The 12,348-nt window shown below is 40.3% G+C and overlaps 1 protein-coding gene across 2 annotated transcripts in view; it reads right to left on the bottom strand.

Moving 5' to 3' along the window:
• Window positions 1-1,338: 1,338 nt before the first annotated feature.
• The window catches only part of syt9b (synaptotagmin IXb), a 45,548-nt gene continuing 34,538 nt past the window's right edge, over window positions 1,339-12,348 (bottom strand). Inside the window, exons 5-8 of one of the 2 annotated variants that reach the window (XM_019876966.1) lie at window positions 11,269-11,389; window positions 10,902-11,073; window positions 10,701-10,830; window positions 1,339-1,484 (exon numbers count right to left, since the gene is read on the bottom strand). In XM_019876966.1, coding sequence (XP_019732525.1) covers window positions 1,407-1,484; window positions 10,701-10,830; window positions 10,902-11,073; window positions 11,269-11,389 — 501 coding nt within the window. In that variant the 3' untranslated portion in view covers window positions 1,339-1,406. Of the gene's footprint in view, window positions 1,485-3,303; window positions 3,878-10,700; window positions 10,831-10,901; window positions 11,074-11,268; window positions 11,390-12,348 lie in introns of those variants that run through there. The other variant, XM_019876967.1, reaches the window with a different exon arrangement.

The following is a 12,348-nucleotide window of genomic DNA, read 5'->3' as shown; positions in this document are numbered from 1 at the left end:
TGATAACATCCAAAAGGACATTTTAACCAGTACAGATTGTGTATAATTCTGGTCTGACAGAAACAAAACATCAAAACAAAACAAAATTAAACATAATGCATGCATTTCATTGACAAAACACACAAGTCATCATTGCTACTGTACTTGTGACGGTGTCCAAAACACTTTCTCAAAACCTAAACATAAAACAGGTTTACAAATACAACAAGGTGTGATCTCACTTTGGAGAAGAACATCATGATCAACAATATGTTGGCTGTTTATGCTTGTTTGTATTTTGCCAACTCCCGAAATAAGGGCCTGCAGCTACCCATCCCAAATTCAATTGCTATGTGTATTGTTTCCAAAACATAGCAAGATAAAATATGAATTAAGCAGTCATTTTGGGATGGATGGATGTATTATGTTTATTTATTTATTATTATTTTTTTTTTATACATACCATACAATTAGGGGGAAAAAATAGCATGTTGCCAATGGTTCGTTCGTGGTTACTTGCCAATGCTTTTAAAGTGATTCCTGATTTGATATCACACACTGTATATGGGGCATATTTCTAAATTAGAATGGTTCCGTTAAATTGCCCGGAAGCAGAACTGAACACATAAAAAACTGTAACCAGCCACTCTAGATACACTGTTTGAACATAACAAATAGGAAAGCTTGCAAAGCAAAAGGATCACTTTTCTGAAAAACACACCACATCAATAGTTCTCTACGATGCCTCTATTTTCTTTATTTTGACCAAACACTGTGAAAAATGATATTAAACATGCAGTTCGAAAAAAACAAACAAACCATAAAAAAATGAACAAAAACAAGGTTATATTCTATTTGTTTGCCTTGACATCTTCTTGAAGCAAATACATGAATGACTATATTCTTAGAGGAGAGACGATGCATATGAGAAAGCCCAAGTCAAAAAAACTATCATGTCATTAAGAATCGTTGACATTTCTGCCGAACAAAGCTTGACTTTAAACGCCTTACTGCAAAGACAATGTATGATAGCTCGTCAGTCACAATTAAGTTTAAACTCACACAAAAGTAATTTGGTTTCAAATTATTAATACCATTAGTAACAGCTAAAATAATTATATACGGCAGCAGTTCAGCTGGAATGTAATTGAGTATTTTTTTAAATTTTTTTTTAAGAAAGATGTAAGGAGAAACCTTAATGGTCATTTTTGTAGGTCCATTCTTCGTTGCTCTACCAACCTGAGCCTTAGTGTGCACGTGTGTTTGTGTGTGTGTGTGTGTGTGTGCGTGTGTGTGTGTGTGTGTGTGTGTGCGTGTGTGTGTGTGTGTGTGTGTGTGTGTGTGTGTGTGTGTGTGTGTGTGTGTGAATGTGTGTGTGCATGCATGTGCATGTGTGTGTTTGTGTGTGCGTGCATGAGGGTATGTGTTCAGGGTGACGGCGGTGCCTTCAGAGAATTTGTGGATCCTCCTTGACTTCCACTTCCCGCTGCTCCTTGTCCAACCCACTGATTCACCACAGACAAAGAAGACAAGAAGGATCCAGTTAGTAGTTGAAAATGCACATGGGAAAATATTGCAATGCTGTAATTGGAAATCCGATTCATGTAGAGTTCAGATTTTCTTTAATTAGCATACACTGGAGCCATATGGTTATATGAGGCCCTACACTGCAACTCTACTGATGTTAATAAAACACCTGGGGTGTTGTTTTTAACACTGAGCAGTGTCTATATGCATCAGGGGCGTGCTGGCCATCCGTAATTACGGGAAAATGTGGTAAGTTCCCAAAACAGCCTATATTTCCAGGTCAGCCAAACCACGTGATGGCCACCCAACCCCCAATCGCCGATTAACTTTCGTACTGTGACGTCTGCCGTCGCCAATGTGCGGGACTAAACTTAGTCGCGCACAACCGCCATTCGCTCCATCTGCACCCGCCACCATCGCCAAATGTTTAAATGCGTAAAGTCCACAGAACGCTGCCTCCAACTTCCCTCTGTCCACAAATATTTTTCAGTGCGTGACAGCGGGCCGTCGAAGTATATTCCTGGGCCAAGTTGTGGTCCCAGTGGATCCTTACATACACATTACTCGGTGCTAAAGTAACATTTACTAAAGTTTTCAAACTTCAACAACCAATAGTGTGTTAATGCAACTAAATGTAGTGTTGGCGGTGCAGTAATAATGACACTATTGAGCATTTCGATTGAAACTAATGAGTGGTCATGCCCACACTGTACAATGTGCGGAAAAAAAAAATACCCCATACCTCCTAAACTTAAATAAAACACATTACACGATTTCAATTCAAAACAATTTTCTTTTATTAAATCCGTTTCGTACAGCTCATACAAAACAGCGTTTTGGCACAATGTATGTTCTTTCATCAGTTTCATATGAAAACTGGCCATCATGCCTATAAATCAGGTCAAGGCAAAGCAAGAACAGTGAACAACTAGTCGTAAATTCTAAATGCATTCAGGCAATCATCAAAACTCAAAGTAAAAATATTTGTGGTCAAAAGAAATGCCTTATTGTCATTGAGGTGTTCACAATTTTCCTGAAAGTAGGGAATGGATTTTCATCACCCACACATACAAGCATTTCATTTTGACATTCGGTTCCGCAGTTTTTCACCCAAGAGGCAGCAGCGACACTTTTAACGCATATTGTGTTTGACAAGCATTGTTGCAGGCAAGATATTCCATTTCAGGAGAAACAAAGTAATATAATGTTTTATTTTTATATTATTACTACAGTTACTGAGTCCTGCGTTAAAAATCGGGCACCACAAGACAAAATGAAACACCAAAAATTAAGGAGAAATCGGTCCATTAACCTTTTTTGAGTCACGGACCAGTTGAGACAAGTACATGCTGTTCGCGGACCGGCGACTATCTTGTTCATCGCAATTGGCAGTTTTAAAGTATGGCGACTCACAATAAAGCTTATTATTGAATAATTAAACATTTTATTTACATAGATTGTTTTCATTCACTTCAAATAATGTAATTCTCTGTACAACAAATGTGGAATAAAATAAACATAGTGAATTAATTGGACCAATCAGGAATAATAAATACGCCTTATAATGTGAACCTAATCATTTTAAAGTTATGATCCTACATACGGCATTGGCATATGCAGGATCATAACCCCCTCTTTTTCAAGACTCGAGTTTTGCAAATGATGACAAGGTTGATTGCTGCTTTCATCGGATGGCTGGTTATTAGCGACTAAACTTCTAATGTTTACGTGGGCAGGTTGTGCACACACTGCTTGCATTTTTATGCTTTCCGCTTGATCACTTGGGTGCTACTTGTTCAAATGATTCAACGGGTTTCTTGTATTGCCTTGTTTTTGACGGCATTGCCACACACAACAGCTTCCTCCTCTACGTCGCTCTGGAGATACCGCGAGGGGAGGAACTCCTCGTCAAAATAGCTTCATCTTCGGAAGTCATGGCTGCCCATCAGCTGGCCGTTTAGCTGTACGTTTGGTCATTTTATCATATTACTTCACCCGTTGACTGCTTCTTTCATTTCTTGGCGGATTCTCAACCAATTAATCCCTAATTTAAAAAAAGAAAATGACCTTAAACATACACAACTTATAACTCTACACAGATAGTAATATTGTAAAGAAACGTATTACCGGTACTTACAAATGCAAATAGCTACGAATATGAAATGTATTACATTGTGGAAGTAAGTTGCCCATCACTGTAGACAAGACCGTTGCACTCGGTATGGATAGTTGCATCTCTCTGTGCGTGAACGCTGCCTTCGTGTTGACACTTGGACAACTGGCTGGTTTGCCAAACGTTTCATGGTGGACATGCATTCATCACCCGGTGGCTGTTCAAATGGTGAGTGGTCTTGCAGAGTCTTTGGGACACCTTCAAAATGACATGGCAGCAAAACAGACTGAAGAATACGGACAGAAAACATTTAAGATGGATAATGCGGACAATAATTTTTCATACAAACACTTCAATGCAATCAAATTCCTTCCCGGACAATTTGCAATTTATGTCATCTTATTTCCATGTTACATTTTAAAGAATAGGCGTAATGTTTGTCAAAAAGCTGACAAATGACGCTCATTAGACTGAATGGAGTCAGCTGGGCTCCTCACCAGTCCAAAAACAATCAAAATTAACGTGCGGCTCATCGCTGTGGCTGCCGACACTTGCTTGAACCAAAAATATCGTGTTAATGAGGCCATGTGACCAGGTTTGTTCACGAAATACATCTATTGGCCAATCTGTTTTAAACAATATCAAAAACAAAACTCAAGTGGAAACTAAGTTATGAGGCTTTTTTTTTCAACAAATATCATGTGACAACTTTGCCTACCTTAGGGAAGTTTGACTGCGTCTTGCAAGTGAGGAGGAAAATGATGCTGAAAAAAAATTGTCTCGACTCCAACAAGGGAACTTCGATTTTATATTAAGTACGTTGTTTCAATTTCCCCCACCCGCCATTTTAACAATGTATCAGTGTTACATCCTAGACTACACCGCAGTGATGGGTCCAGTAACACCGATGCGTCGATGCATGCGTCGAGCTCACAGAGCAATCCACGTGTCGGTGCGTGTGCTGCTTCGTGACGATCACGTGACCAATACATGAACTGCGTCGACTCAGTCCAGGCTGCGTCGACTCAGCAAAAGCCCGCCAGGAAGTGCGTCTAGCGACACGATGCCGCCTGCCGAAACAAGCCAGACCTCACCCTCGTTCGAAAAGTATATATTTGGGCAAAAAGGAAAACATTCAGAAAAACATGTCCGTCTGACTTCGAGCGTCGTGTCGGCTAGGCTAGCTTAGCTGCTGTCGTAGTTCAAAGCTTCTTTGATATGTGCCGTGGGTTACGTGCTCGTGCTCGCGCTCACGCGCGCACAGCAGAGAGCAGCAGACTATCGACTGTTGAGGCGCGCTTCACTCGAGTGACGTTGCTACAGTACGTGCATATTATGGAGCAGCTTCCAGAGAAACGCAAATTGTCCGCCATGTAGAGCCATTTTGATATCCTTTTGGAGAATAAGTTAATTAGTGCCTCTCGGATTTTTGACATGTCTTATTCCATTCTAATTCAAATTAATTTCAAGGTAACTCTTAGCTTACTTTTCACATATTTTATTGCAGGTGAAATGTCGAATTTGCCATACAGAAATATCATATACCAACAAAAGCACCTCTGCAACTACAGCTGGCATGTTACTCATCATTATTACCGTATTGGCACGAATATAAGACGGCCCTGATTATAATACGACCCCCTCTGTTTCAAGACTCAAGTTTGAAAAAAGACTTTTTGAATACCAAATTAATTTTTATACAAAAAATAATTACAGTACATCTGAAACCAGTGATTATAACAATATATTTGAGACAAAAGGCATGTTATTTTGCCTCATTCAAATCTAAAGTGCAATCACATTCGTAAATGAATGGCTTCTGGTTTTCGAAATGTAAATTACATCATAACTTCTCCTCAGCTGCCGGTTAACCTGGCCGATCTTCGACCCACTTTTCTCCAGATTGTCACTACGTTTCTCCATTTTCTGTTATCTCTTGTATTATTTTCTTCTCTTTCCCTTCTTACCGCTATTTTTTATTTTTCTTCTTCATGCTACTGCTATTTATTTTTCTTCTTTGTGCTACCGCTATTTTTATTTTTATTATTCGTGACACGGGTTCACTTTGGCCTGGGGAGTTAAGTTCAGCATTCACTTTAAATGATATCTGGCGCCATCTAGCGTCGTGAATGGGTATAATGTCTAGACCCTGAATATAAGATGATCCCCACTTTTTCTGTCTTGTCTCAATGCAAAAAACACCGTCTTATATTCGGGCCAATAAGGTAGTTTGTTTTTCGCAAACTGTTCTAAATGCCAAATTTGTTAGGTTTGTTTTTTTTAGATGACCTGTGGCAACATTTGGATGATGAGGTAGGGAGACAGCGAAGAAGTGCAACAGCAGATGCTATACCTGAGGTCCAGCGATACCTGGCAGAGGGGAAAATTGCACGCAGTCAAGACCCGCTATTATAATCGAAGTACCAACACACTACTTTTCTAAACCTCTCCAACCTCGCAATGCAGTTTCTCTGTACGCCGGCATCACCAGTGCCATGCGAGCGTGTGTTCTCCACAGCAAGGGAAATAGCATGCAAGAAACGTAACAGACTGAAATTCAAAACATTGGAGCAACTTATTTTTCTGAATAAAGATTTGTGAAGACAAAGCCCACAAGCATTCTCATTTACATAATTTTCACATTATTCAAACATATTGAATAATACAATATGAATGCATAGATGTGAATGATACTGGATACACGTCATCATCAAATCAGTCAGTTCAGTCTGTCAAGTGGGTTGCCTGCAGGGATTTTGAAAGTCCAGCAGGAGTCAGTGGTCAGCGACACAGCATCAACACAGTGTGTCGTTGTGTCAACACGCTTCATGAGGCCTCATGGACCCATCACTAGTACACCGGCTATTTTATTACTTAAGTGGTGTTAATGCAACACTAACATTCTGTTTTTAACACTGTCCCTGAACTTTTAACACCGGTGTATTTGCAATGTATAAAAGGTGAGGTATCCATGGACAAAGGCTCAAATATGCCTTTGAAATCATTCGGAGCACAGGTCTCAAATGAGCGGTCCTTGAGGGCCGCAATCATGCGTGCTTTTAAATGCTTCCCCCTCTGCAACACACCTGATTCAAAAGATCAGGAATGATTTGGAGGATGCGCTCGTCCTTTTTATTCAGCCACACATTCATTCGGTAAATAGAAGTAAACAAGCTTCCGATCTCTTTACTGCCTATGCTTTTTGCTGAATAACATAAACACTGGTTTGAAAATGAGTTTGGCCTTTCGTCATTATCAATTTTGTGTGTGTCTATTTAGAACCATGACTGAACAGACTATTATTATCATTTTTATTGTCAGCCTCAGTCCATTAAGTCAGCACAAGTGTAATTAGAAGCCAGTGGTGTGAAGGGAGCTTTTGCAAGGGCAGATGCTCAAAAGATAAAATGGGGCCACATAGCATAAAACTTTGAAACACCTTAGAGAAATGTACTGCCATAACTTGCACTATGCACTTTGTAAATACAGTAGTTGAAATGACATGTGCATGTGCGTGTTGCATCTCTGTGTGCTGCTGGCTTCTTACACAGCATACGAGATGACACTTACGGAGCCCTAGACATGATATCTCTATTTTTAACTTTTTTTTTTGCCATAATTTTTAAATTAATTGTCACAAAAATGTTCATTTGTGTCCAAAAAATATTAATTTGTGATCTTGAATTAGGTATAACTACATGCACAAAACACAGCTTTGTGTCCACCAAATAGCTGTGGCTCCAAACTGGACAATTGGATTCCCTAGAAACGGTAAGGTGGACGTTAAATCAATAAATAAATAGTGGAGAGGACTGGTTCCCCAAGATAGCGACAACAGCCGCTGGGCATGTGGCATCAAGTATAGCCATGTTGTTACTAGGGCTGGCCATCATTTCAATTTGAGCTATTACATTTTCCGATTCTGGTTCCTTGTTTTGATTCCTGTTCTAAACCATTCGCAATTCTCATTCTTTTAGGGAGCAAGGTAGGTGCAAAAAACAAAAAGTTTGCATGGATAAAATCAGGGGTGTCCAAAATCCAAGTGATAGCCATTCATTTTTATAGAGCATAGACTAAAATAATATTTGACTTCTATCTGTCTTTTTTGTTTCGGTTAACAAGAGTCCACATTCGGGTTCGACGGAAGCATTTACAAAGTAGGTGGGATGTAAGGCTTTGGGGCAAATGAAGCATGTTACTCAATACTTGCACTAATATAACAATGAAAATGCCAGCTTGCACAGTGTGCCCTTAGGAGTTGTGTGTAGATCCTTTCAAGAAACACAAATAAGCCATTAGCTCGCATCTTAGTCCAATGCTAAAGCTTCGAGAGAACACTGCTAGTGGAGCGAGTGTGGTGTTTCGCTACAGAAAAGCCCTAGAGACAACATTGGAGCTCGTCTTACTTCATCACCACTGGCAGTCAGGGTCATTGACCTCCAACCAACACTGCAATTCTTTTGCTAAACGCAATGTGACAGCTAACGCTTCATTTACTTCTCAAGTGTGTGTTTATTGGGCACTGAAAGGATACTGATGGGATTATGTAACTCCTAAAAAATGTATTTGCAATAAATTCAGAAAATATAATGTTTACAAGAGTGATTTGTTTGTCTCAGGCTCTCCAAAAGTCTCTGATAACACGAAAAAAGTCATGATGTCATTTATTGGATACAGAGAGTCACTAAATTGGCACCATGAGGAAAAAGCATTGGCTCTTTGTATGAGACAAGAGTATCCTTTCGAAAGAGGCTAATTTCAGCAAGGCTAAAAATGTGCTACACATGGCAATTCCAACTAAATTAGGCTTTTTTTGTAAAATGTTCATAAAATCAGAATACAAATTTGCAAATCCTTTTTAACCTACATTCAGTTGAATGCACTACAAAGACAAGAGTTTTAATGTTCGGATAGATAAACATTATTGGTATTTTTTTTGGGGGGGGACTATTCATTAACTTTGAATTTGATGTATAGGGATTATTTACATTAAAACACGAGGTTGTAAACTTTGTTCAAATAAACTTCAGCACCCCAAAGTCAGCGTTAATCATATTTAACAACCCGCTTTATAAGCAAAATCATGGCTCACGAAGCAAGTTAATGCACTTCCTGTGAATACCAACGGAGCTTCTTAGAGCGACACAGACGGACAACCATTTGACTGATGACTGATGGAAACGCACACCATGAGTCTTGCATTTGTTTGTTTACAGAGGTGAATATACACCGAGGTTGCTTCGAGTGGACTACAATGACTATATATGGAAACGCCTTGACAGAAATGCTCAGTTTTGACCTCTAGTTTATGACATGGCCTGCCATATCCCTTTTCAGTTCCTGTACGGTAGGTGGAGGTATGCACCAAAGAGCTGTAATTCACCCAAAAACTAGGAGAAGAAGAGTAAGGAGAAGGAGAAGGAGAAAGAGAACATCTGTGTTCGGTCTTCCCGCACCATTATAGATCATGCATAGATTTGGCAGAGAGGGAGTGTGATGTACTGACGATGACTGATCGGTGAAATGTGCTGATGGTCCTAAAACAGGTGACAAATTTGGGATGATGGCAGCGCGGTGAAAATAACAATGATGGAGTGACTGCCGATGACAATTTTGGTTGACTTGGCCACTGGTGAATGACAAATAACGGACCGGCGAAATTTACTCACACGTCCATCTATCGATATTTAATATGATATACTGCATGGTAACGCAAAGACTAAATATTGGAGATTGCCGCTGTCCTTTGAAAAACACATATGTCCATTTTTGTGATTTTCAAACACTTTCACGTTAATGGGATGTCAAAAACGCGAACACCCTATTTGTGTATAAATTTTAAAAATATATATATATTGACATACATGTTTTTCACAGGACAGTGACCGCTCTTGAACAGTGAAGACATTATATTCCTGCCATAGGGCTCTGTAGGTCACCTGAACCGGAAGGAAGCGCTTCGATTTGTGTTGCTTTATAAGCGGAAGTTGGTTGTGCTTAACCACTATTATTGTGGAAATAGTCAATGGCCAATCACCTCATGGTGAGCAAAAATGTTCATGTCAAGCCCTGGTGACGACCTATGGTCGACCTAAATTCCCTGTAATCTAATAATGTGCATTACATCCAGTTACATCCATCCACCCATTTTCTTAAACACTTATTCCATCCATCCATCCATTTTCTGATTTGCTTACAAGGCGGGTGCTGGAGCCTATCACAGCAGTCTTCGGGCATTAGGCGGGGGACTCCTGGAACTGGTTGCCAGCCAATTGCAGGGCAGACAGAGACAAACAACCATCCGCGCTCACACTCACACTGAGGGACAATTTAGAGTGTTCCATCAACCTGCCACGCATGTTTTTGGAATGTGGGAGGAAACCGGAGTGACAGGAGAAACCCACGCAGGGACAACAGGAACATGCAAACTCCACGCAGGGCTGGAATCGAACCCTGCACCTCTGCGCTGTAAAGCAGTTGTTCACTGTGCCGCCTAACACTTATTCATTTCTCAAAAAGTCTTCAAAATTTAAGTATTTTTATCTTTTATAGACTTTTTGTTGAACCCAGTCGACGCCGCTTTGAGAATTTCAACATAAATTTACATGAATCAGACCGGCATCTGTTTTTGCATGCTCTGTTTTTTTAATGAGCGTGGGCTGGGAATTCTGAACTATAAACAGCTCTGCGAATGAAGCCGCCGCTCTAAGTAGTTACAGGACACTGTCTTTGTTGTGGAAATCACAGAAAAACAAGGTCACTGGATATGAAAGCTGCACATGATTCTTGTTATACAGTATAATTGCTGTTTCGCCATTTTAAACCTAAAAGCGCTAACACCTTATGCTGTGCATCTGACTTGCATTAAATGAGGTTTAGTGTGTTGTGTATATTTATCATCTTAATCCTGAAATTATTCCTTCCAAAAATCGAATGCCTCATACAAACAGCAGGAAAACACTTGCAGAACACTATCCTGTCCAAAATATGACACTGTGTATGTCTGTTTCTCAATGAGTCCACTTTAACCCGAATGTACGGTTTAACCCAAATAATGTACACTGTATGCAAATAGCAATACCTCGATCAATGGGTGCCAGTGTGCGACAGGCTTGCGTGGATATGTCAACATCTCACTCCAGTGGTCTCGTCCCAGAGTGTCGGCCTCATTACCCACCCTGCACACCCCGATGATTTCGTTATGTCCAACCCTACACATAGCACAAGAGCAAAGTGTTCAACCTCATAATTGCGCAGCAAAACAGCATCATTAGTAACAAACCGATCGTAGTCCATGACAGCTATCAGGAGACTTATTTGATCGATGTTTTCTGGGGGTACATCAAAGACGATGGCTTCATTGTATATTGGGTTTAGAGTGTTGCGTTTGGTGGATGTCTTCCTCTTCTTTAGTCTCCGGCCCTCACACATCAGTGACACCTTTACATATGGATCTATGGAGGAAACATGTTCAATCAGGATATTACAAGGAAGAACAGCCCAGCAGCAAACGTGTTCTACTTAATGACAAACTAATCACGGAAACTTACTTGTGGAATCTTTCATACCTGACTAAATGTAGTAAATATTGCGAGACGAATAAAGGTTTTCTTATCTTATCTTATCTTAAATGTAGTATGAAAACCCACCTGAAGCACCGGTGATGTCCATGGCTTTGAGATTTCTGGCTTTGATCATGGTAATGGTGAGCCTGCCAGCCGTTGGGAGATAGCACAATGAGAACATCAACTCTCCCAGGTCCACATTGTCCTAAAAACAAATATACACAGTATTTTATTTGAACGGATCTTTAATCTGAGAAGCAATCTGTCTTTTTCCCTTGTAATCACGTTCACCAAAATCCCTGAATTTACGAGGTAAAACTTCCAGTAACTTAATAGTGTGTCGGTCAAATGTAGTTTGCAAATTGGTTCCACTTAAAATTGTGCAACCATGACAAAAGAGCCATCAAAATTTTGTTGATACACCGCTTGTCCTCATTATGACTTACATTCTGAAAATCAACATGCACATGCATTTTTGGGAATGTGGGAGGAAGTCAGCATAAGCCGTTACTGGACTATTTTTTACAAAGCAGTTCTTTATTATGGCTATTTCAGGACACCTCATACAACATGGAAGAAAACAATAAAATGAGAAGTCTAATTGAAGAGATGATTTAACTGTTCAAAAATATCTGTCGTGCTCAGCCTGTTTCTTTTTTCTTTGCTGAATTTAATGGCAATAGACACATTACACTGCTGCCATCTTGTCACACAATTTATGGAACAAATGCAGCTATGTGGTCTTCTGAACTGCAGGGGCGTCGCGGCCATTTGGGATGTTATTAACAGCCACACTTTTCCAGGTGAAAGTATTCAACACCCACACTTTTCAGTTACTGCACAAACATAAACAATATATACACTACAGAGAGATAGCTCGATAGATAAACGTACCCCCCGTCAGCCGTTGCCTTACTGTAGTGGAGGCGTTTGTGTGTCTGTTGTGTGGGGCTTTATGCCCCCGGGAGGCTCAACCATGGCAAACAGGTCCTAGTGAGGGACCAGACCAAGGACAGCTCAGAGACCCCTCATGATGAATAAGAAAATTTGATCCAGTTAACCATTGCCCGGACGCCGGTTACCAGGGCTTCCCTCTGGAGCCTGGCCTGGAGGTCGGGCTCGAAGGCGAGCGTCTGGTGGCTGGGCCCGCACCCATGGGGACTG

Source organism: Hippocampus comes, unplaced genomic scaffold (assembly GCF_001891065.2).
Source record: "Hippocampus comes isolate QL1 unplaced genomic scaffold, H_comes_QL1_v1.1 scaffold110, whole genome shotgun sequence".
Taxonomy (NCBI): Eukaryota; Metazoa; Chordata; class Actinopteri; order Syngnathiformes; family Syngnathidae; genus Hippocampus; species Hippocampus comes.
The sequence above is the reverse complement of the archived record's forward strand: the minus strand, read 5'-3'. Positions and strand labels throughout refer to the sequence as shown.